At 43.8% G+C, this 25602-nt stretch overlaps 1 protein-coding gene across 1 annotated transcript in view; it reads right to left on the bottom strand.

Moving 5' to 3' along the window:
- The window catches only part of plekha6 (pleckstrin homology domain containing, family A member 6), a 159188-nt gene that overhangs the window by 87980 nt on the left and 45606 nt on the right, over positions 1-25602 (bottom strand). Inside the window, exon 5 of the mRNA XM_030051586.1 lies at positions 23796-23868. Within this exon, the coding sequence (XP_029907446.1) occupies positions 23796-23868 (73 nt within the window). The remainder of the gene's footprint in view (positions 1-23795; positions 23869-25602) is intronic.

Here is a 25602-nt window from a genome sequence, read left to right as displayed (position 1 = left end):
TTCCACAAGGTTCTGTGCTTGGACCTTTTACTGTTCATCTTGTATATGCAATATTAGGCAACATTATTAGGAAACACTCATACATTTCCATACATTTTCATTGTTATACTCAATTATTAGGCATGCCTACAGAGCAGTGCCCCTACCACACTTGGGCCTGTCAGACCACCTCTCACTTTTCCTGATCCAGCATACACCCCTCTCCGGAGGATTATTAAAGCTGTTGCTAAGACCATCAGAGTATGGCCTGAGGGAGCCCTCCCAGAGTTGCAAGACTGCTTTGATCACACCATATGGAATTTATTCCAGCACAAGGACTTGGAAATCTATACACAGACTGTGCTATGCTACATAACACACTGCATTGAAATTGAAAAAAACAAAAACCACTCAGCACTAACCCACCTGGAGCACAGTGGGAATTATGTGAGAATGCTTTTCATCGATTATAGTTCTGCGTTTAACACAATCATCCCAAACACACTTATCAGCAAACTGTTTGGCCTTGGCCACAATGCTGCGTGCTGAGCCCGACACTGTACTCACTATACCCTCATGACTGTATACCTGTCCTCACATCAAATTCCATCATAAAATTTGCGGACGATACCACAGTAGTCGGAGTTATATCAGGAGGAGATGAGACGGCGTACAGACAAGAAATAGAGAAACTGGTGAAGTGGTGCTCAACGAACAATCTCACTCTGAATGCAATAAAAAACAAAAGAACTGGTCATTGATTTCAGGAAACACAGCACAGACCTACCACCACTCTTCCTACAGGGCGAATGTGTACAGAGGGTCCATACTTTTAAATTCCTTAGAACCCACATCTCTGACACCTTCACCTGGTTTGTTAACACCACCTCTAAGGTCCAACAACGCCTACACTCCCTGAAAAAGACACAGTCTGAATGGACAGATACTGGTGACCTTTTATCATTTCAAACAAGATGCTTTTTTTCTGTTGCTACTTTTCCCGTTGACTGCAATCTACTTTTCTTCTGGACTAATTTTGGACCTACTTTTCAACTACCCTTTTGCTGCCTTTTTATTTTATTTTTGTTTTTTGGTGTGCTTGGTGGTGCTGTGAATGTGTGCGTCCGCACGTGTGTGCGCGTTGATGTATGGATGAGAGTGCGCAAGTGGTATGTATGTGCAGTAAGTGTGTGCGTTTGTATGAGTGTGACTGCTGATGTATGGATGAAAGTATGCAAGTCGTACATATGTGCAGTGAGTGTGTGCGTTTGTATGAGTGTGTCCGCTGATGTATGGATGAAGGTGTATGACTGGGAAAGCGGTGTAAATGAGTGGGGTGATGTGCCTTATGACTGCTTGTGGTGGGCCTCGATAAGCGGTCAAGAAGTAGGCCTATGTACAACATTGATTAATGTGATAATACTACTGAAAACCAAGATTGACTGGGAATACCTCCACCACCGCCAGCAGGAAAGAGGAACATACTCAACCCAACCTGATGATGACCACAAGAGCCTGATGATCAAGCAGACATGGCGAGCGTATGTATGTGAGAGTAAATGTGTAAGTGTGTGTGCGAATGAGGGGGAGGGATGCCACGAACGTGAGAGTGAATGCGGGCGCGCGTGTGTGGATGAGGAAGACTGGTGGCGTGAAACCTTCTTGGATTTGCCATTACAAATAACTGGTCAGCTACACTGGATAAATCTACCGCAAATGCAACCACGATATGTAATGGGGTGTACTTTGAAAGTGAGTGTATGTACTTAAGCTAACTCTTTAATATGATGGAACCAGACAAAGACCCTGACAGTAATTTTTATGATCATGTGACCAGTAATTGCTGCTATTACACCGAAAACCAGTTCAAGGAGAAATTCAACTTAAAAAATAGTATTTCAATAATACATTTCAATAGCAGGAGTCTATATGCAAATTTCCATAAGATCAAAGACTACTTACAGCACAATGAAATGTCATTTAATGTAATTACAATCTCAGAATCCTGGACCAGTCAACAGAAAGAGACTGATTTTGAGTTAGAAGGATATAATTTTAATTATGTGAATAGAGAAAACAAAAAGGGAGGGGGGGTAGCGATATTTGTTGACCGGAGGTTAAAATACAAGATTGTTGAGAGCATGACGACCGCAATTGAAAACATCTGCGAATGTATTGCCATCGAAATTGATATGGGAAAGAAGAAGAACATCATAGTAAGCTGTGTCTATAGAGCTCCGGATTCTAATATTGAAGAGTTTAAAGATGCCTTCGAAGCCATGATTCCAAACACTGAGCAAAAGATATTATTCTTATGTGGGGATTACAATATAGATTGTCTCAACCCAAATAGACTATCAGCGATTGATGAATTTATGGTTGCAATGTATAGTAGGGGCTTATACCCCAGTAGGCTATAACTAAACCAAGTCGAATCACTACTCAATCAGCAACTGTCATAGATAATATATTTACTAATAATTTAATAAATAACCTAGAGAGTGGATTATTAATTAATGATATTACTGACCATCTGCCAGTGTTTGTTATTTATGAATGTGAGCTCAAGTGTGTTGATAAAAGAAATATACAGTACAGGCCAAAAGTTTGGATACACCTTCTCATTCAATGCGTTTTCTTTATTGTCATGACTATTTACATTGTAGATTCTCACTGAAGGCATCAAAACTATGAATGAACACATGTGGAGTTATGTACTTAACAAAAAAAGGGGAAATAACTGAAAACATGTTTTATATTCTAGTTTCTTCAAAATGGCCACCCTTTGCTCTGATTACTGCTTTGCACGCTCTTGGCATTCTCTCAATGAGCTTCAAGAAATAGTCACCTGAAATGGTTTTCACTTCACAGGTGTGCCTTATCAGGGTTAATTAGTGGAATTTCTTGCTTTATTTATGGGGTTGGGACCATCAGTTGTGTTGTGCAGAAGTCAGGTTACTACATAGCCGACAGCCCTATTGGACAACTGTTAAAAATCATATTATGGCAAGAACCAATCACCTAACTAAAGAAAAACGAGTGGCCATCATTACTTTAAGAAATGAAGGTCAGTCAGTCCAGAAAATTGCAAAAACTTTAAATGTGTCCCCAAGTGGAGTCGCAAAAACCATCAAGCACTACAACAAAACTGGCACACATGAGGACCGACCCAGGAAAGGAAGACCAAGAGTCACCTCTGCTTCTGAGGACAAGTTCATCTGAGTCACCAGCCTCAGAAATGGCAAGTTAACAGCAGCTCAGATCAGAGACCAGATAAATGCCACACAGAGTTCTAGCAGCAGACCCATCTCTAGAACAACTGTTAAGAGGAGACTGCGCCAATCAGGCCTTCATGGTCAAATAGCTGCTAGGAAACCACTGCTAAGGAGAGGCAACAAGCAGAAGAGATTTGTTTGGGCCAAGAAACACAAGGAATGGACATTAGACCAGTGGAAATCTGTGCTTTGGTCTGATGAGTCCAAATTTGAGATCTTTGGTTCCAACCGCCGTGTCTTTGTGAGACGCAGAAAAGGTGAACGGATGGATTCCACATGCCTGGTTCCCACTGTGAAGCATGGAGGAGGAGGTGTGATGGTGTGGGGGTGTTTTGCTGGTGACACTGTTGGGGATTTATTCAAAATTGAAGGCACACTGAACCAGCATGGCTACCACAGCATCCTGCAGCGACATGCCATCCCATCCGGTTTGCGTTTAGTTGGACCATCATTTATTTTTCAACAGGACAATGAGCCCAAACACACCTCCAGGCTGTGTAAGGGCTATTTGACCAAGAAGGAGAGTGATGGAGTGCTGCGGCAGATGACCTGGCCTCCACAGTCACCGGACCTGAACCCAATCCAGATGGTTTGGGGTGAGCTGGACCGCAGAGTGAAGGCAAAGGGGCCAACAAGTGCTAAACACCTCTGGGAACTCCTTCAAGACTGTTGGAAAACCATTTCAGGTGACTACCTCTTGAAGCTCATCGAGAGAATGCCAAGAGTGTCCAAAGCAGTAATCAGAGCAAAGGGTGGCTATTTTGAAGAAACTAGAATATAAAACATGTTTTCAGTTATTTCCCCTTTTTTTGTTAAGTACATAACTCCACATGTGTTCATTCATAGTTTTGATTCCTTCAGTTAGAATCTACAATGTAAATAGTCATGAAAATAAAGAAAACGCATTGAATGAGAAGGTGTGTCCAAACTTTTGGCCTGTACTGTAAATATGCAGAGGAGATTAAGAACAGAGGAAACTTTAAGCAAACTTAGACATGATTTATCAGTTCATGATTGGAGAAACGTCTGTAGAAAAGAGGATGTAGATTCAGCCTACAATTCCTTCATATATGATTTCTTGACATTATACCACAAAAACTGTCCAATACAACATAGGAAAACCTCTAAACGACCAGAAAACCCCTGGATCACAAAGGGTCTGTTGAATGCCTGCAAGAAAAAGAATAATTTATACAAAGAATTCATCAAGTATAGAACAGAGGAGAAAAAGATTAAATATAAAAGATATAAAAATAAATTAACGGATATTCTTAGAAAATGCAAGAGAGTATAATAGTAAATTACTCGAAAACAATATTAATAATATTAAGGGCACTTGGAAAATATTAAATTCAATTATAAGAAAGAAAAAGACTAGTGGTGGCTTCCCATCTGACTTCCTTGACAATGGCAGGATAATTAACAAGGAAGATGAAGTGGTTGCAGGCTTCAACAATTTTTTTGTAAATATAGGGCCCAAACTAGCAGAGGAGATACCTCCACCACAAGGGGGAGATGCGACACAATTCTTGGGAGGAAGAAACCCGGCAACTATTTTCTTGAGAGAAACTGACATAAATGAAGTAACTGACATAGTGAGAAATTTTAAAAATAAAACTTCAATGGACTGTGATGGCATTGACATGTCATTAATTAAACAAGTAATCATTGAAATAGCAGACCCTATAGTTTATATCTGTAATCTCTCATTACGACTGGGCTCTTTCCCCAATAAAATGAAAACCGCAAAAGTGATTCCCATCTTTAAAGCTGGTGAGCACAATCTTTTTACCAATTATAGACCAATCTCCCTGCTTCCCCAGCTCTCCAAAATTTTAGAAAAAATATATGCTGTTAGATTGGATAGTTTTATTGATAAATACGATTTACTTACAGACAGTCAGTATGGCTTTAGAAATAATCGATCAACATCTTTAGCTTTATTAGATCTTGCTGAAGAACTAACTACCAGCATTGATAAAAAGAGGTTTGCAATCGGTGTGTTTATCGATCTTAAAAAAGCCTTTGACACCATTAATCACAATATTTTAATTCAAAAATTGGAAAGGTATGGGGTCAGAGGAATTGGACTCAATTGGATAAAAAGTTACTTAGAACACAGACAACAGTTTGTTCAGATTGGTGAGATTAGGTCACCGCTGATGGAGACCACCTGTGGGGTTCCACAAGGTTCTATATTAGGACCCAAACTATTCATACTCTATATAAATGATGTTATTAATTCTTCCAACCTTTTCAAGTATGTAATTTTTGCCAATGATACTAATGTTTTCTGTGAGGGTGAGAACCTTCAACATCTGTTGAAGGAGGTCTCTGTGGAGTTAAACAAGCTGAAATTGTGGTTCGACTTAAATAAACTTTCTCTAAACATTAAGAAAACTAAATATATGGTCTTCTACTCTCCTGTTTTGCCTCCATGGCCACTCAGGCCATCTAACATTGCCATTGCCATTGCCATTGCCACTCCATTGTTATGGAGTCTGACGGCTGCAGGAAGGAAGGACCTGCGATAGCGTTCCTTCACACACTTTGGGTGAAGCAGTCTGTCACTGAAGGAGCTCTCCAGTGTAGTTAAAGTGTCCTGCAGGGGATGGGAGTCGTTCACAATCATGGATGACAGCTTAGCCATCATCCTCCTCTCACCTACCACCTCCACTGAGTCGAGGGGGCATCCCAGGACAGAGCTGGCCTTCCTGATCAGTTTATCAAGTCTCTTCCTGTCAGCTGTCGAGATGCTGCTCCCCCAGCAGACCACTCCATAAAAGATGGCTGATGCCACCACGGTGTCATAAAAGGTCTTCAGGAGTGCCCCCTGCACTCCAAAAGACCTCAGTCTCCTGAGCAGATAGAGTCTGCTCTGGCCTTTCTTATAAAGTGCAGTTGTGTTGTGTGTCCAGTCCAGTTTATTGTTCAAGTGAACACCCAGGTACTTGTAAGATGTCACTATCTCAATATTCATTCCCTTGATGTTCACCGGTGTCGGGGGGCAGAGTGCTCGTCTGCGGAAATCCACCACCAGTTCTTTGGTTTTCCCCGCGTTGATCTGGAGGCAGTTCCGCTGGCACCAGTCCACAAAGTCCTGTGTCAGTTCTCTGTACTCTCCGTCGTCCCCATCTGTGATGAGGCCGACGATTGCAGAGTCATCAGAGAACTTCTGCAGGTGACAGGTGGGTGTGTTGTATGAGAAGTCTGCAGTATAGAGGGTGAAGAGGAACGGAGCCAGGACCGTTCCCTGCGGGGCCCCCGTGCTGCAGACAACCGTGTCGGACACACAGTCCCGGGTCCTCACATACTGTGGACGGTTGGTGAGATAGTCCAAAATCCAGTGTGTGAGGTGGTGGTCCACCCCGGTGTGCTCCAGCTTGTCTCTCAGAAGTACACGCTGTATGGTATTAAAAGCACTGGAGAAGTCAAAAAATATGATTCTCACAGTGCTCCCAGGTTTCTCCAGGTGAGAGAGAGCTCGGTGTTGGAGGAAGATCACAGCGTCATCCACCCCAATGCCAGGCTGGTAGGCAAACTGAAGTGGATCCAGTGATGGTCCCACCAGGGGGCGGAGATGAACAAGGACCAGCCGCTCCAGGGTCTTCATCAGGTGGGATGTTAGTGCCACCGGCCTGTAGCTGTTGAGATCCTTGGGGTGCGAAGTCTTGGGCACAGGTACCACGCAGGATGTTTTCCACAGCTGTGGCACTCTCCTCAGCTTCAGGCTCAGATTGAACATGTGCTCAACAATCCTGCATAGCTGATCCGCGCAGGACTTGAGGAGTCTGGAGCTGATGCCGTCTGGACCTGCAGCCTTTCTTGCCTTGATCCTCCGGAGCTGGTTTCTCACCTGGGTCGTTGTGAGAGACAGGTTGGAGCAGGGGGGCTGTGTGATGGAGGGTGTGAGTGGGGGGGTTGGGTTGATGAGGTGAGAAGTGGGGGTGGCTGAGAGCTGAGTGTTGTAGAGGGGGAAGGGGAGGGGGAGGAATTTGGGCAGTTAACACTGAGTGCAGAGAGGGGGGGGCTGCAGCATGGAGGACTGGGCTGGGGGAGGGGCAGATGACTGATCAAACCTATTGAAGAATAAGTTCAGATCATTAGCCCACTTTTGGTCCCCAGTAGCTTGGGAGTCAGGTTTCTTGTGGCCAGAGATGGTTTTCAGGCCTTTCCAGACTCCACAGACATCTTTCTGCTGCAGCTGATCCTCCATCTTCCTCCTGTAGGTGTTCTTCCCCTCTCTGATCTTCCTTCTCAACTCCCTCTGCACAGCTGCTGTAAGTTAAGCTCAGCAACAATGAAGAGAAATGGGAGGCACCTGAGCTATATTTCAAGTGTTGTTGCAATGGGTCTGATAAGGTCCAGTAGAAAATGAATAAAATATTGTGCTTCCCACCTGTTTAGCTGTGTTGCCTCATTCTAACCCTAACCCTATTGGAAAGGGGACTGGCATTCCAACAGTATAACTCACAAATCCAATTGGTCTTATCACAGGGGAGAAATGATCAACTGAAAACACACTGAATGGGATTTTGCTCCCCTCAAAAAGGGGCGAAGGGGACATGTTTAGCCATGTTGGTCCTACCAATCGATTGACAATCCTTACAACTTATTTCTCATTGAAAAGGGGACTGATCAGGCTTTCTAACGGTATAAAAGACAACACCAATCTGTATTGTTAAATGGGAGAAATGATCAACTGTAAAAATATTGCAGGGGATTTTGTAAAAAAAAAATTGGTCGCTTCCCACACAATTACCGGTGTCACTCATTCCAGAAATGCAAGATCCTTACAAGTTGTATCTCATTGGAAAGAGGACGAATCAGGCTTTACAACAGTATAAGATACAACACTATTGGGTATAAATAAAGGGGAGAAATTATAGATTGAAAAAGCGGTGCAGTTTGGTAGATTATTTCTTTGTTGTAACAATTCGTCTTGGCAATAAATCTTATACCGTTGGAAAGTCTGTTTATTTCCCTTTTAAATGGTGCCAAATTTGCAAGGAACATGCATTTGTGGGATGAGCAGCAGAGCTGAGTATGTGGGTTGCGCCCATGAAAAATTTGCCAAATCTCTGCCAATGCCAAACAGCTTATTCTGCCATTGACTCTTGTTTAGTGTTAGGTGGACTGGATGATTGAAGTTTGAAGAAACAAGACATATTGGCAATTTAACAATTTATTTATTTGACAAACAGTAGCCTCAGTAGCATGTGGAAGAACCATACACAGCCACAACAGCCTGGCACCTCCTCCTCATGCTGGTCACCAGCCTGGTCACACACTGCTGTTCACACACTGCCAGCATTTGTCGCAAGTCAGCCAACATGGTTGTGTTGGTCACTCTGGCCAACACAACAGCAGCAGGCCCAAGCTGATCCCACAAGTGTTCAGTGGGTTTGAGCCGTCGCTCCTACCGGTGGAGTGAGGAGAGAAGGCGTGGAGTGGGTTTGACACAGCCGATTCACATTTAACCAATCAAATGAGCCCCTGTCCTCGCCTTTAAATGCGCTGCGCGAAGGCGTAATGAAAGTTTGTGATTTACAATATTGTGAAATAAAGTGAAATATTAAAACATACTTCAGGAGATGTAAAATTACTATGAGTGCACAAAGAAGCTACTCGATTGCAATACTAAATACTTTGTTATGTCAGTGTGAAGGTGGTGAGGTATAGAGTTGTGTGAGGGAGCTCCCATAAAAGTGACATCAGGATCCAGCGAGTGAGTAAACACTCGCTCAGACATGGGTCCCCTGCCAAACCCACCACTCTCCTCCATTCCTCAAGCTGAGATGAACCGGATGCTGGTCACACTGCCAGAAACAAGTGTGTGTTCCTTAAGCCTCCACACCAGGACAAAGAAACTCCTCCAAAACATCCATACATGTTAGCCAACCCATTCAAATATAGATAGATAGATAGATAGATATACTTTATTGATCCCAACCAGGGAAATTCTGGTGTTCCAGCAGCAACAGTAGAAACATACAATAAAGTTAACTAAAAAAAGAATAAAGGCTAAATATATACAATAAAGACTATAAAGACTAAAAACTAAAAATATACAATAAGGGCTAACCTAAGGAAAAGAGATACGAGATGTGAAAATATACATATGGAATGAATATGACAATATACAGATGGAACTGAAGTATGTACATTATTGTATAGATTGTATAGATAAGGAGGGTTAGCATGAAACCACGAAACCAAGAACCAAGTGGCAGAACCTGACACCCGGTAATGGGATTCAGGAGCTAACCGACTTGATTCGGCCTCTTAAGGAATCACCACTTCCCCTCCAGTCTGAAAAACAGTGTGAATGTATATTAACCTAGGATGTAATATATAGATAATAAATAATAAATAAACAGTTAAGGTGCTGGGTAGTGGAATAATAAATAAACAGTTAAGGTGCTGAGTGATGAATAATAAATAAACAAACAGTTAAGGTGCTGAGTAGTGGAGTGTTAAAAACAGAACTATACAGCAGACAGTTGTGAGTTGTCTCTGTCAGACCGGTGTGAGTTATTGTACAGTGTGATGGCTTGTGACAGGAAGGATTTCCTGTATCTGTCCCTTCGACAGCGGAGCTGTAACAGTCTATTGGAGAAGGAGCTCCGCTGTCTGTCCAGTGTGTGGTGGAGAGGGTGATCAGGGTTATCCATAATGGATAACAGTTTGTTCAGTGTCCTCCTCTCCACCACAGCCTCCACAGTGTCCAGTTTGCAGCCGATCACGGAGCCAGCCCTCCTGATCAGTTTGTTGAGTCTGTTGGTGTCACTGGCTCCGATGCTGCTCCCCCAACAAACCACGGCGAAAAAGAGTACGCTGGCCACAACAGACTGATAGAAGATCTCCAACATCTTGCTGCACACATTGAAGGATCTCAGCTTCCTCAGGAAGTAGAGTCTGCTCATCCCCTTCTTGTAGACAGCTTCGGTGTTGGATTTCCAGTCCAGTCTGTTGTTGATGTTGACGCCCAGGTACTTGTAGTCCTCCACCTCCTCCACATCCTCTCCCAGAATACACAGTGACTGTGAAGCCGTCCTCTTGGCACATACTGCATGCCGCTATTTCTGTAGAGCTGCAATTCATAGGTCTTCACCAACATAAGCAATGTTATCACAAAGTTAGAATTATTTAAAGTGAAATTAGATGGACACCCAGTTGGCGAAGTGCAGGTGCACTGCACCTCCGCATCACCCGGTCTGCGAAACTAGAGGCATGCCAAACAGTGCCAACCTCCTTTGATCTGACATCAGATGTGACGGGACAATCGATACTGAGATAAATTTATGTGCTGATTGAGATAGTAGCATTGAATAGTGTTTTTTGTGGGTATTTATTGCATTGTTATTGTGCCTGACATTCTGGAAAACTGCCTGTGAGGTTTTGGTGACGTGTGCGCACCGTGCGCCAGTCAGCCAAACTTCCACTACACCGGCTGCACTCCGCCTGCGCTGACAGTAGACCTGGTTTCAGGTTCCAGTGCACGTGTTGCCAACACCAGCGCAAACGGGCCTGATGGTGAAGGGCAGTCATGGCAGGCCTCCTCGCAGCCATATGACTGCGTGCAGTCTATTACAGTTTGTCTGGGCAGAGAGCTGTTGGCCATATCATCCTGCAAACCTTGACTGCAAATCTGTAGAAGACAGCCTATGGTACCTAAGTGCTGACAGGGTGAGGAAACGGTCTTCTTGGGACGCCCACTTCACCTGTCTCTGACATCCCCCATTATATAGAACTTCGCCTTCAGTTTGGATGGTACCAGAGATCACTCCAAATAATGCTGCAACTTGGTTTGGCGGAACACCAGCTTGAAGTTGCACTATCGCACGGGCCTTATCCAGATCAGTCAAACGTGGCATGCCGATTCTTGGAGCAGACACCTACTGTAGCAGGGCCCATGCTCATAGCCAATCAGGTGCCAATCAGGCACCTAATTGGCAGCACCTGGGGGTATCAGAAGCTCAAAACAAGAGTCAATAGCAACAGCAAAATAAGCTGTTTGGCATTGGCAGAGAAGATTTGGCAAATTTTTCATGGGCACAACCCACATACTCAGCTCTGCTGCTCATCCCACAAATGCATATTCCTTACAAATGTGGCACCATTCAAAAGGGAAATAAACAGGCTTTCCAACGGTATAAGATTTATTGCCAAGACAAATTGTTACAACAAAGAAATAATCTACCAAACACAAGTTTCCTTACTTTTTGTGCAATGTTTATAACTATATCTATCTATCTATCTATCTATCTATCTATCTATCTATATCTATATATATACAGATATAGATAGATAGATAGATAGATAGATAGATAGATAGATAGATAGATAGATAGATAGACGGCGGCGCATATACATGCAGCAGCTGGTGGCTCCCTCAATTTTAGCATAAAGAGGAGTGATTCTCTCATTTTTATTGCTGAGAATCGTGCCACTTGTGGGTGTATTACTTATGACAGTAATACATTCGTCAATATCAGAAGACGAAGTGCAATAATTAGATTGAGTGCCGCTTACCTTCAGACAATCTCTGCCCTCGGCATCTCAAGATCCGACAACCAAAACATTCGGACCAGACGTCATCGCAAGCAGTGTGGTCGACCCAGGAAGAGAGGGAAACGAGCTGGGATAAGACTTAAGCTAAGAAGGCTTGGACCCAAGACTGTCCCACTACCCAGCCTACTCCTGGCAAATGTCCGGTCGCAGGAAAATAAAATGGATGAGATAAGGCTCAGGCTGACCCAGCAAAGAGAAACAAGAAACCGCGGTGCTCTCATCCTCACAGAGACGTGGCTCCATAACAACATACCGGATGAGGCTTTAGCACTGGACCGGCGGAACCTGTTCCGGGCTGACAGAACACAAGACTCCGGGGGATGGAAAATGTTCACCTGACGTTGAGTTTTTACTGCTGAGATGTCGGACATATTACCTGCCTAGAGAATTCACCAGTGTGTTTGTTGCTGCTGTTTACATTCCACTGGATGCAAATTAAAAAAATGCACTCCAGGAATTGTATGAGGTCATCAGCAGTCACATGGCAAAACAGCCAGATGCTGTTATTATTGTTGCTGGGGATTTTAATCAAACAGACCTCAGAACTGTTTTGCCTAGATTCCACCAGCACGTCCACACCTCCACCAGAGGAAACAACACACTGGACCATGTCTACACCAATGTTCCTGGCAGCTACAGAGCCCTCCCTCGTACTCATTTTGGCCAGTCAGACCACATCTCCTTGCTTCTCCTGCCTACCTACATCCAGCTGACAAAAAGGGTCAAACCAACTGTAAAAACAGTTAAAGTGTGGACAGATGAAGCTACAGCAGCTCTACAGGACTGTTGTGTTGATTTCAGCTTAGCTTTCAACACAATCTCCCCCATGAAGCTGATTGGAAAACTGAACACTCTGGGCATCAGTACCACCCTCTGCAACTGGATACCGGACTTCCTCACAAACAGACCCCAGTCAGTTCGGATTGGCAGTCTCTCCTCCTCCACTCTAGTGCTCAACACCGGAGCGCCCCAGGGCTGTGTGCTCAGGCCCCTCCTGTTCACGCTGTACACCCATGACTGCAACCCCCAACATGGAGAGAACTCTATTGTGAAGTTCACAGATGACACCACCATCATTGCCCAGATTTCCAACAATGATGAGTTTTCATATCGGGAGGAAATCAACCATCTTGCAGAATGGTGCACAGAAAACAACCTACTGCTCAACGTCAGCAACAAAAGAGCTGATAGTTGATTTTAGAAAAAAGTCGGCAAAGACACACAACCCTGTCTACATCAATGGAGCCTTTAACTGTCCTTGTTTTTGAATGATTTAACTGTCCTTGTTTTTGATACTGAATGATGATACTGAATCCACATTTTTGCAAAGATTTGGGCTTTTAAAGGCTGTGGTCTTAAACTTTTGATCAGCTGATGAACAGCCTATTTCAGTTCAATGGTTATTTGCAAAAAATTGCTTACTCAATTTTTTTTGTCTCACTCCCATTTCTTCTTTTTGCATTTTGAAGCTCTACTTAGAACCTTCTTAAGATCCAACAGTGCAAAATGTAAATTCTTGCAATTTCTCAACTAGTCTTTTATTTACTGGAGGGGTTTTGGAACCAGTGGTCCATAGCCATCCGGTGGTCCATGAAAGTATTGCAGGTCATCCCTGACCATGCATTCAATTATTTAATTATTTATTAGATTTTCTTTGTGAATAATCACACATAAAATTTAGAAAAGTCAAGATGTCAGTACCATTCCATGTGCTCCTGGCCTGATTGTACATACAGCACCCACTGACTAGCATCCAAAATAGTTAACTGATTATGTTGATGGAAAACCCTTTTTTAGAAAATTTTGGATAAGTAAAAGTAAGTTAAACTGTCTGAAAGGGTGTATGCTGTCAACTGTCCCACCACACGTCACCCCAACAGCTGTCCCCAGGCTGCCTCAGTCAGAATGGTGGTCACTGGGTTAGAGGAACATTTTTCTTGTTTTGATAAGCTGTCATGTCGACATCTTGCCTGACAACTCTGACCATGGACGTTGCAACAGCCTGGCCTCTCGAGTTATATAGGTGTTTCAATCTACGTATCTTGAGAGAAACAGTGGAAACAAACCATCAAATACAGTTTCTGTTAAAGGCGTGTTCTGATCTGTGTTAGCAAAGAGTGTTGTATCTAATGCTTGACAGCCAAACAGCTCCACCCTGAGACAAACTACAGAGGCACTGAAATGATACAAACCCAAAACTCATACATGGTGAGTTCCTTGCAAACACACACCTCAGACCACTGTCCTGCATACACTCCTGATGAGAGCACACACTCCTTACTGATTACTGCAGGAGAGGAATATTGCGAGCATATAGAAATGTGACAGAGAGGCATGAGTCAGAATTCCAACCCACACATTCAAAGCGGTCTCCAAGGCAAACAAGGTGGTCAGGACCACCCGCTATCCGCTTTCCCTAAAGTTTGGGCTGTTAGGAGAGCGCGCCCAGGCGGCTTCAATGCGCGCCCCGACGGAGCCTCACCACGCACACGGTCGGACTGATACAGGGACGCCGCCAGAATGGACTGAGTATATTACTCATATAGACTGTTTAGAGGAAAGACTGTTTTAATTGGACACTTACGCCAGCACGTTTTATTGTTTTATCATAAGCCAGCAGCTGTGCTATATTTTTTATTTTTAATATTTTATTTGCCCAATCTACCTTGTCAATAAATTAGTTTACACATAGTTCCACCTCTGCCTCTTGTGTGTCTGTGGTGTGGCCCGGGGATTTTACTCAATCAGTACAACCTTGTGACACGTCCACTTGGACACATGTGGCTCCACCTCCCGAATTAACTCGGCTATAATATAATATATAATATGTATATATATAAAGCCAACTTGCTTTAGCCTCAGTAGAACCCCTGAGAAAATCTACCTCCCTCTCTCCATTGCGGGTTTAGGATTTAGGATAGCGCATCCTGCCCTTAAAGGCAATGGCACCTGGCACACTGATTGGTTTAACTGGCGTAACGCCCAAAACACGCCTATGCATAATATAGCGGGTAGCGCAGGTGTTTTGCGGATAGCGGGAGGTGCACAAGATAGCAAATTTTACGGGGGAACGCCTCTTCCTAAATCCTAAATCCGCAAATAGCGGGTTTAGGGAGTCTGGCGCAAGATAGGGCCCTATGTCTCTTGGCTGGCCTGGGAACGCCTTGGTGTTCCTCCTGAGGAGCTGGCAGAAGTGTCTGGGGAGAAGGAAGTCTGGGCATCTCTGCTTAGACTGCTGCCCCCGCGACCCGGCCCCAGATAAGCGGCAGAAGATGGATGGATGGATGGACAAAACTGTAATTGTAATTCCATGCAAACTGAGATATTGGTAATATTACCATCAGTTCAAAGTTAACTGGTCTCTCCTCATGATTTTTTTTTCATACAAATTCATGCATCATCAAAGTATGTATGATGCATAGAGGCTTTCTGATGTAATGACAGTGCATAAATGCACACATGCTCATCTGGTTAAATTCATAAGCATTACTGACATCCTCAGATAAAAAAAAAAAAAAAATGAGATTTTATAGGCCTTTCCATGCAAATCTAATCCCGCTGGATCCCTCTGGATAGGACTTTACAGAGGAGCCAGAGATTGGATTTTAATAAAAGGTTCAATATTTTGGTCTCAGCAGACATACACACAAACTGCTCTGCTTCTGCCTCTGAGTGAACTGGCACTCCTCTAAAACATAACCCAGACAACAGGCAAGTCCCTGGCTTTTTCTCTTCGACCCATTTTTTGGCCTCCAGTCCTCGCTGGCATGGCAATTGCAGTGGTAAATTGCATGGTCACACATTCCTCCCTCCATCCCTCCCTCTCTCTAGTCCCTCTTTTCCAAAATACAGCTGGGCTAGACAGAAGGAAGGGAAGGTTTGAAAAAAAGACGTTCAAAATAAAGAGAGAACTCCATAACACTGGAGGAATTACGAGAAAAGGAAAGAAAACCAAGGGCATGAAAGGACTGTATTATTGGCTTTTCTGTTCTATTCTTGTCATAGTGAAGTTCCTGTGCACATATTCTTTGCATGCTCTGGGTTTATTTTAGGAATTGTGAGAGTTTTACACTGAGTTGTGCAGAACTAGCATCAAGCCCCGGGATAAAGGGAGAATGTGACCCACTTTAGGTAACATGTGTCATTGAGAAATGAGCTTTACAAGACTTGGGAATTTGTTACTGATGCAAAATAGTTTGTTCCAATCATAAAAGTCTGGAATATTATGGGATTTTGAGAAGTATAATCAGAGAAATACATATCACTTGGATTTATATGCAGAATTTACCTGTAGCAAATTAAAAAGCCTTTTTAAGTAAACCTGCTATTCAGAATAGGTTTGAGCTATTTGGTGTTACATTCATTTGTTACTGAGATGTCATGATGGCCTAATGTTTAGTGAGATAATCCCGCAGTAAGAGGTTCACTTGTTGGGTAACTCTGTACTCCCACCCATAGGGAGAAGATCAAGAACTTCACTCTTAAGGGATTAATAAATAAATTATATCAAATCTAACAACTTGTAACTATAACAACAGGTTCTGAAATCGCTTCATGCATGTTTAAGGTTAGGGAAATCCTGTAGTTATAGTTAAATACAAAAAATATGAACCTAAAACTTGACATGTAAATGTGTATCAATGGATGATCATTCAGGTAGCTTTGCACTTCAAGTTTATAAAACAAGTGCTTTATTTCTAACACAGATGACGTGCTGGGTCTGTTGGTGGTGCTAAAAGGAAGGTCCCCAGCTAACATGAATGTTGTCATAAAATGTCAAGTGTTCCAACCACCACTGTTAAAATATTTTGGCCGGCTGGAGGTTTTTGATGTGTGCCAAAAACAGAGGGTGGAGTGTGGAGTTATAGCAACATTTTTTTCCCACAGCGACAGAGGATCTAATGAAACCAGTGATGGCCAAATTTAGATGGGATACTTTCCAAAGTGTAGCTTTCCAAAGTGGGTAGGCAACTTTCACTTTTCAACTTGTGAAGGAAAGTCTACAGAGCACAACAGGATCTGGCAAACCGCTCAAGGGCCATAAAGAGGCATTCAAAGTCATTACATTATTCCATAATCACAATAATAGTAATTCTTCTTATTGTTGTTGTTGTTGTTGTTATATCATCAATCATCATCATCATCATCATCATCATCATAGTAGTAGTAGAAGTAGTAGTATATTATTAATAAAAAAAAGTAGTATTTTGTTTTCTTTCTGTAATTTATTGTCCTGACTTTGCAATATATGTAATTAAAGCCTGCTAATTTCATGCCTATTTATTTTATACCAGCAAAACTGGAAAATGTTTCCGAAGCCACACAAGCAATACAACGGACCTGTTATGGGAGAGCATCAACAAAATGCTGTTTTTGGAATACAGATTTTTCAGGCGTGAAGAAGGCTGAACTATGCTGTAATTGACCCTGTTGGTTTTTGCAGTACCCATCAATATAAGAAGTGCTACCATACATGACAATAACATTCCTTTGGTAGGATTTGTTAAGTATAAAGTATAGAAAACACTGGTGTGTTTATTTTGAGATAAATCATGTTGTCATTTTGTCCCGGGTATGTGTTATGTTTTTGTTTGTTTGTTTGTTTTCACTGCACAAGAAAATCACTGTATGGAAAAACAAGCACCTGATAAATAAGCAGACATGTATGCCCTGACAAATTCATCATAGAATCAACTTGTAGTTAGTAACATCACTCACAATTGTGATCACCATTTATTATTTTAACTTATATTCTGAGACGACATGAATCACTAATAATGCTTAACTGTCACCACTAGAATCTCCAAACTGTTTTGGTGTCATTTAGGGTGCTGCAGTTTCTGCACTCTTACTCCTGTCTGCATCTCTTAACTTCTCTGACAGAGGATGGGGCTCAGCCCCTCTTACACACACACACACACACACACACACACACACACACACACAGCATGCCAGCAAGAAGAGCTCATCACTTCAACAAATTCTCAACAGTGCAACCACATCAGCAGTTTTATAACTACTGAAGCTCTTTCTTTCATAAAAGAAGGTTCAGTGTGATTCATTAAATTAAATTTTGAACATTTTGAATATTTTCTTACTGAACTACTGAAATTTTATTCATCCACCACGTCATTAGAGGCTACTCTGGTTATCTTGTTTGAACCGTGCCCAAGCACGTTTGCCCCTAAAATCCGGATTATTTGACTAGTGTGATCACTCCATTCTGTGCTTGAATACAGTACACTTCCCCCGCTCTGGCATGGTTGGAGGGGGTGTGCTCCAGTACGGTACAGGTGCTCATGCACGAGCACATGCACAGTCACGCACGCAGCACAAGAACGTGGATACGACGTAAATCATGCAGTCTTCCTGCCTCGCAAAAACATTTAATGCGCGCAGCGCGATTAACTGCGAATTGCGGCATTGCGCAATAAATAATCAACCGATAATAATAATCAACCAGATCCAGCAGACCTGACCAGGTGGCAGGGGTGGACTGGCCATCGGGCACACTGGGCATTTACCCGGTGGGCCGATGTGCTATGTGGGCCGACAGTCCCCCAACACTTTTTAGGGCCCGAGCACTGTCCCAGTGCGAAGCCCTATTGTTTTTGCTTCGTTTCTTTCTCCTTCTTCTTTTTCCTATTATTACGTCTCTTTGACGCTTAATTTGACCCCCTAAACATGCTCAAAAACTCACCAAATTCGGCACGCACACCAGGTCTGGCGAAAATTCGATAAAATCAAAAATCGGAACCCCCTGGTGCAAAAATGGGCTCGGTAGCGCCACCTAGGGACGCAACGGCAGCCGCTGCAGCCCACAGGAATGTGATAGAGAGACCAAACCAGCGCCGAAACGTAGATCTCATCAAGCCCGACATTTTTCGTGCCGTGCCCCCCACCTAAAACCAACAGGAAGTCCGCAATTTGCATTTGAAAGTCACGTTTTTGCCCAAATTTTCGCTTTGCAGAAAATCTATAAACTCCCAGGGCGTTAATCGAATTGGCTTGAAAACTGAATACATGACAGAGGACATAGTGCTTAACAAAAGTTCTTTATGGTTCAGTAGAATTTCGAACTTCGAATTTCAGAAGCCCTCAAAGTCAGACTCTCCACAACCAGCGCCTCCACTTTTTCCCATGGACCCTGGTGGGAATAATGCAGAATCCTAGGGGCTAATTAGGCCCCTGGTGACTACAGTAAAAGTCTGACAGCTTCCAAACCTAAGCCGATGGAAAGAGGACGAAAATGCCTACAAAACTATATATCATGGTGTGGATTGGAAAAAGTTTGTGGCCACTGTGAAGAGTTGTTTAACAGGTGGGACTCCGGTTTCTCTGCTCTGCACTGTTCTCCCTCCCCTCCTCCACTCCTCTGACTCACAGTAGCTGCCTGCAGCCTTCTCCCAAGACACACTCAACGGGAAGGAGCAGTAACAACTCTGTGTGTGTGTGTGTGTGTGTGTGCTTAATGCCACAGCCACCGGGCACAAGTGGGCACGAGGCAGCACGGGTGCGAGGGCCCGTCCAACGCTGCTTGCAGCTTTAATTAGGGCCCGAGCACTGTCCCAGTGCGAAGCCCTATTGTTTTTGTAAGGTTTCTTTTTTTTTTTTTTTTCTTATTATTATTACGCCACTTTGACGCTTAATTTGACCCCCTAAACAAGCTCAAAAACTCACCAAATTCGGCACGCACACCAGGTCTGGTGAAAAATTCGATAAAATCAAAAATTGAACCCCCCCAGGTGCAAAAATGGGCTCGGTAGCGCCACCTAGGGACACAAAGGCAGCCCCTGTGGCCCACAGGAATGTGATAGAGAGACCAAACCAGCGCCGAAACGTAGATCTCATCAAGCCCGACATTTTTCGTGCCGTGCCCCCCACCTAAAACCTACAGGAAGTCCGCAATTTGCATTTGAATGTCACGTTTTCGCCCAAATTTCCGCTTTGCAGAAAATCTTTAAACTCCCAGGGCGTTAATTTTATCGGCTTGAAAATTTAATAGATGACAGAGAACATAGTGCTTAACAAAAGTTCAGAAGGAATTTACGTTCCTTTGAACCGTTTGGATTTCAGAAGCCATCAAAGTCAGAGTGTCCACAACCAGCGCCTCCACTTTTTCCCATGGACCCTGGTGTGCCTGCTGTGAATTAACATGCACTTGCCGTGAGCATAGGCACTAATTAGGCCCCAGCAGTCCAAAGTAAAAGTCTGACAGCTTCCAAACCTATGCCGATGGAAAGAGGACTAATTCTCCTACAAAAATAGGAGTTCTTGCTGTGGATTGGAAAAAGTTTGTGGCCACTGTGAAGACTAGTTTAACAGGTTTGGACTCTGTTTTTTTTTTTCCTCTGCTCTGCCTGCTCTGCCCTTCCCCCCCAGAAGCAGAAACAACTCTCAAACTCAAACGCAAGCTTAGGGCGACATCTGCTGGAGGAGCGCCGCAAGTGGCTGGTCCAGAACTTTGTGTGTTTGTGTGTGTGACTGATTGAGTATGTGTGTGTGTGTGTGGTCTAGGTATTGCTAATGTTGTGGGGACATAAATCTGTTTACACAGTCATGTTGTGGGGACTCGCCTCCCTTATGGGGACAAAAAGCAAGTCCCCTTAATGAAAATCATTAATTTTATGGTGAAGACTTGATTTAAAGGTAAGATAACTTTAGGGTTAGGCCAGTGACAGAGAACATAGTGCTTAACAAAAGTTCAGAAGGAATTTACATTCCTTCGAACCGTTTGGATTTCAGAAGGACGCAAAGTCAGAGTGTCCACAACCAGCGCCTCCACTTTTTCCCATGGACCCTGGTGTGCCTGCTGTGAATAAACAGGCACTTGCCCTGACAATGGGCACTAATTAGGCCCCTGGTGACTAAAATAAAAGTCTGACAGCTTTCAAACCTATGCCGATGGAAAGAGGACGCATATTCCTACAAAACTATATATCATGGTGTGGACTGAAAAAAGTTTGTGGCCACTGAAGAGTTGTACAACAGGTGGGACTCTGGATTATCTGCTCTGCACTGTTCTCCCTCCCCTCCTCCACTCCTCTGACTCAGAGGCCACTCACACTGGCAAGTTTGATCCGCGCCCAAGCACGATTGCCCTTAAAATCCGGATTCTTTGAGCAGTGTGATCGCTCCGTATCGTGCTTGAATACAGTACACTTCCCCCGCTCTGGCACGGTTGGAAGGGGTGTGCTTCTGCACGGTACGGGCGCGTACATGAGCACATGCACGGTCACACACGCAGTGCGCGGATGTAAATCATGCAGCTTTCCTCCTGCCTCTGCAAAATTGTTTAATGTGCGCAGCGCGATTACCGGCGAATGGCCGCGTTGCGCAATCAATAATCAACCATGTTGTCTGTGTCGCTGTCCGTTGTGCTGCTGCAACCGCGTATAAACAAAAGTCGGTTTATAATGAAAGTACAGCAGTCTGTGTGCGGAGATCCGGCAGACCTGGTGCTGGCCGGCACCGCGTCGGCACCGGCCGGCACTGGCCGCGGCACCGCGCGGTGTGCGGCCACCCGGTCTGCCGGATCTGACAGGTGCCGCTCCGGCTGTCAGTTGGACCTTTCTGAAGAAGGAGGAAGTTACCTCCGAAACTGTCAAGGTAAATAAACATCCCATGTCTGATTAAAAGGACCAAAAACGTTTTTTAGTTAAAAGGAAGACATGATGAATGTATTTGAACTACATTGATTTATAATGACGTCTGGCCATGCCTGTTGTTGTCGTATTTCAACGTGATGACGTGCACACCGGGGGCAATCATGCTTGGGCGCGTTTGGGAAAAAGGTAATGTGAGTGCAGGCCAGCCGGGGACTGGGGAAGGGGGGATTTTGGCTTTAGCACGATACGGGCTCAAACTTGCCAATGTGAGTGGGCCCTCACAGTAGCTGCCTGCAGCCTTCTCCCAATCATTGGGAGGGAGCAGTAACAACTCTGTGTGTGTGTGTGTGTGTGTGTGTGTGTGTGCTTAATGCCACAGCCACCGGGCACAAGTGGGCACGCGGCGGCACGGGTGCGAGGGCCAACAGGAAGTCCGCAATTTGCATTTGAAAGTCACGTTTTCGCCCAAATTTGCGCTTTGTAGAAAATGTATCTCCTCCCAGGGCGTTAATTTTATCAGCTTGAACAGCTAATATATGACAGAGGACATAGTGCTTAACAAAATTTCTTCAAGGTTACGTAACATTTCGAACGGTTTGGCTTTCAGAAGGCCGCAAAGTCAGAGTGTCCACAACCAGCGCCTCCACTTTTTCCCATGGACCCTGGTGGGAATAGCGCAGAATGCTAGGGGCTAATTAGGCCCCTGCTGACTAAAGTAAAAGTCTGACAGCTTTCAACCCTATGCTGATGGAAAGAGGACCACAATTCCTACAAAACTATATATCATGGTGTGGATTGAAAAAAGTGTGTGGCCACGGTGAAGAGTTGTTTAACAGGTGGGACTCTGGTCTGCTCTGCTCTGCACTCTGCCTGCTGTACTGCCACACTAGCTGCTGGCACATCCCCCAATGCACATCTCCCTTAAAAGGAGTGACAGGTCATGTCAAGCACACACTAGGACATGCTAAGGGCGCCATCTGCTTGAGGGGCACCGCTAGCAACAGGGCCAGAACTTTGTGTGTGTGTGTGTGTGTGTGTGTGTGTGTGTGTGTGTGTGTGTGTGTGTGTGTGTGATTGAGTGAATGGCACCGTGAATGGACCGTTCCCGACGGGCACGAGTGGGACGCGGGGCACGGGTGCGAGGGCCCGTCCAACGCTGCTTGCAGCTTTAATTTTTTTATTATTATTTAAATAGCTGACTGGCCCATACAACCAATAGATCAGTGGCCTGATTAACACTGGGCTTGCCTAGTAGGCCAAGGCAAAGCTACTTATTAGGCCAGAAAAAAAATGGTTTGGGTAGTTTTTATGTAACCTAAGTGGCCTGGTTTTAAAGAGTTGCACAGTTGGTATACAGAGCAAAAAGACCGGAAAGGTGTGCATTATTGAATGTGGTGGGCTGGTCTGGTCCAAAATGCCCGGGCCGATTTTTTGTCCCAGTCCACCCCTGCCGGGTGGCCAGCTGGCACCGGGCCGGCACCGCGCCTCCTGCCATGCCGGATGGCCAGCTGGCACCGAGCCGGCACCGCGCCTCCTGCCATCCGACAGAAGGCAGAGAGAGAGAGTCGGGTCTGCTAGATCAGGTGGGCCGGCTGCGGCACCGCACGGTGTGTGCGGTCAGGTCCACCCGGTAAGGTCTGCCGGATCTGACAGGTGCGCCGCATACACAGACTGCCACATATAGCAGCCAGCTGACATGCCGCTCCGGCTGTCAGTTGGACGAAGAAGGAGGAAGTTACCTCTGAAACTGTCAAGGTAAATAAACATCCCATAAAAGAAACAAAAATGTCTTTCAGTTAAAAGGAAGACATGATGAATGTATTTGAGCTATATCGATTTATAATGAAGTCGGGCCATGCGTGTGTCGTATTTCAACGTGATGATGTGCATACCGGGGGCAATTGCGCTTGTGCGTGTTTGGGCTTTAGATAATGTGAGTGCAGGCCAGCAGGGGACTGGGGAGGGGGCCATTTTTGCTTTAGCACGATATGGAGCAAATGGCCTAATGTAAGCCCACAGTGGTCTGGTGCTTCATCCCTCTCCTTTGCAATTATGAAGACAAGATAATCAATATACACCAATTATTGTGCTGCTTTCTTTTTTGCAATGATGCTCTCATTTTGTCTTATGCTGCGCATCCCCTTTGCAGTGATAGTTTCACCCCTCGCTAAAAGTCCAAACTCACTCTTAGCAAGTTCAATAAATGCTTTATGTTTGCAAAGTCAATAAATTATTGTGTACTGGGACACAATCACACACAGACCCCTTTTGCAGAGTGCTTGTAAATCCAAGACAGCTGTTCACTGACATATCGTTTAGAAACCTCAGACAAAATCACACAAATTGGAAAACAGCATACCTTTATAGTAGAACAAGCATCGATCAGTGAGGACAAACCACCTCTTGTTCCATTGCTTGACCCCACTGCTGGCCTGGAGGGACACACACATCAACATCAACATAATCATCTTTAATTCTTGAAAGACTTTACTACACTTAATTTTTTTTTTACTGTGTATCATGTTGACTAAGCCTTTGCTTTAGCCTGACAGGCTGTAATCATAGGATGCTGTTTTGAATTCATCTGCACTTTTCTGCAATTATTTTGAGGGAAGCCAACTCTTATGGACTCTTTGCAACAACCAGGAGATGTAATTCATAAGAAACAAAGTTCTAATAAAACAAATTTTGCAAGGGGAGCATCCAGGTATAACTATTATGATTAAAAAAAAAAAAAAAAAAAAAAAAAAAAAAAGCTGGTCACTGTGCACAAAAAATGTCTCTTTATTTTCACTGAAATTTCATGATGGGCTTATCTGTGGCATGTCCTAGTTAACTGCAATAAGTTCTGAACTTTGGAAAAGATGCACGGACGAACTGGGGCCATGAGGATTTCCTGGCTGCTTTTGCTTCCCAAGAGCAGTTGTCTTGGAACTTTATGTTGAATTGGACCCAACTATAGAGAGCCAATCTTTAGAAATATGGCTATACCCATCCCTGCAGCTCTGACCACACTTGGATTCCTTTTAACTGACTCCTTCTAAAGAGAACTGACTACCAGGTAAGGTTGCGAAGGGGTGGAAAATTTTTGGTAAATCTCCAGAAACTTTCTGGAAACTTTCAATTAGAAGTTAAGCTGGGGAATTTTGGAAATTTTGTTTTGTCTTAAGCAGACATGCATGCAAACTAATACAAATTTTAAAAATGATATTTTTGACTTTGATTTTATGTTGAGTAGAACTTTAATCGATTCTTCCATTGAACAACAAAAAACATGAATGTTGAATTAAAAAAAAAAAAAAACACATCCCCAATGCCCACTGTAAAATGAAAGCATTTTCTCTCAAACTTCTCAATCCTCTGGTTTCTGCCTTTTTTTCTCAGTTCTTTACAGTTGATGCTGGATAAATGAATAGAAATAGGCTAGATGAATAGATGAACACTCGTCAATCAGCATTCAAAATCAAACCATAACCTACATTCTTGGATGATTACTGTATTTATATGAAAACTTGTTAGCAGAAGGCAGAGGACACAGCATCACAGTTGAGCTCGCTAGCACCATGATAGATTGCCTCTTAAATAGCTAGGTCACTACCCAGGGCTTGTGACCACAGGTGAGGGTTGGAGCAAAGATCGACCAGTAAATCAAGATTTTTGCCTTCTGGCTTAGCTCCCTCTTCACCACGACAGTCCGGTACAGCAACCACATAACTGCTGTCGCTGCCCCAAGCCATCTGTCAATCTCCCGCTCCATTCTACCCTCACTCGTGAACAAGACCCTGAGATACTCAAACTCCTCCACTCAAGGCAGGAACTCACTCTCCACTCGGAGAGGGCAAACCACCTTTTTCCAGTTAGTAAAAAAATGTTCTCAGAGCTCATATTTTAAACTCGTTCTCTGTATGGGATGGAGGAATACACAGTGTGGGGTAGAAATTCAACTGAATTTGCATTAAATCTGGTTGTTTTAACCAAGATTATGCTGCAAGATGTTTTGTTTTCAACTACATTTAAGTTCCCTCTTATAGGCTAACCTGCAATTTGGCAAATTTCCAGTTTATTCCTGTAAATTCCTGTTAATTCCCATATATTCCCATAATTCCTTTTAATTCCCATGGAAAGTTTCCAACTTTCAAAATTCCTAGAATTTTGAAACCCTACTA

This window comes from Myripristis murdjan, chromosome 5, assembly GCF_902150065.1.
Source record: "Myripristis murdjan chromosome 5, fMyrMur1.1, whole genome shotgun sequence".
Taxonomy (NCBI): Eukaryota; Metazoa; Chordata; class Actinopteri; order Holocentriformes; family Holocentridae; genus Myripristis; species Myripristis murdjan.
This window is presented reverse-complemented; position numbering and strand designations above follow the sequence as displayed.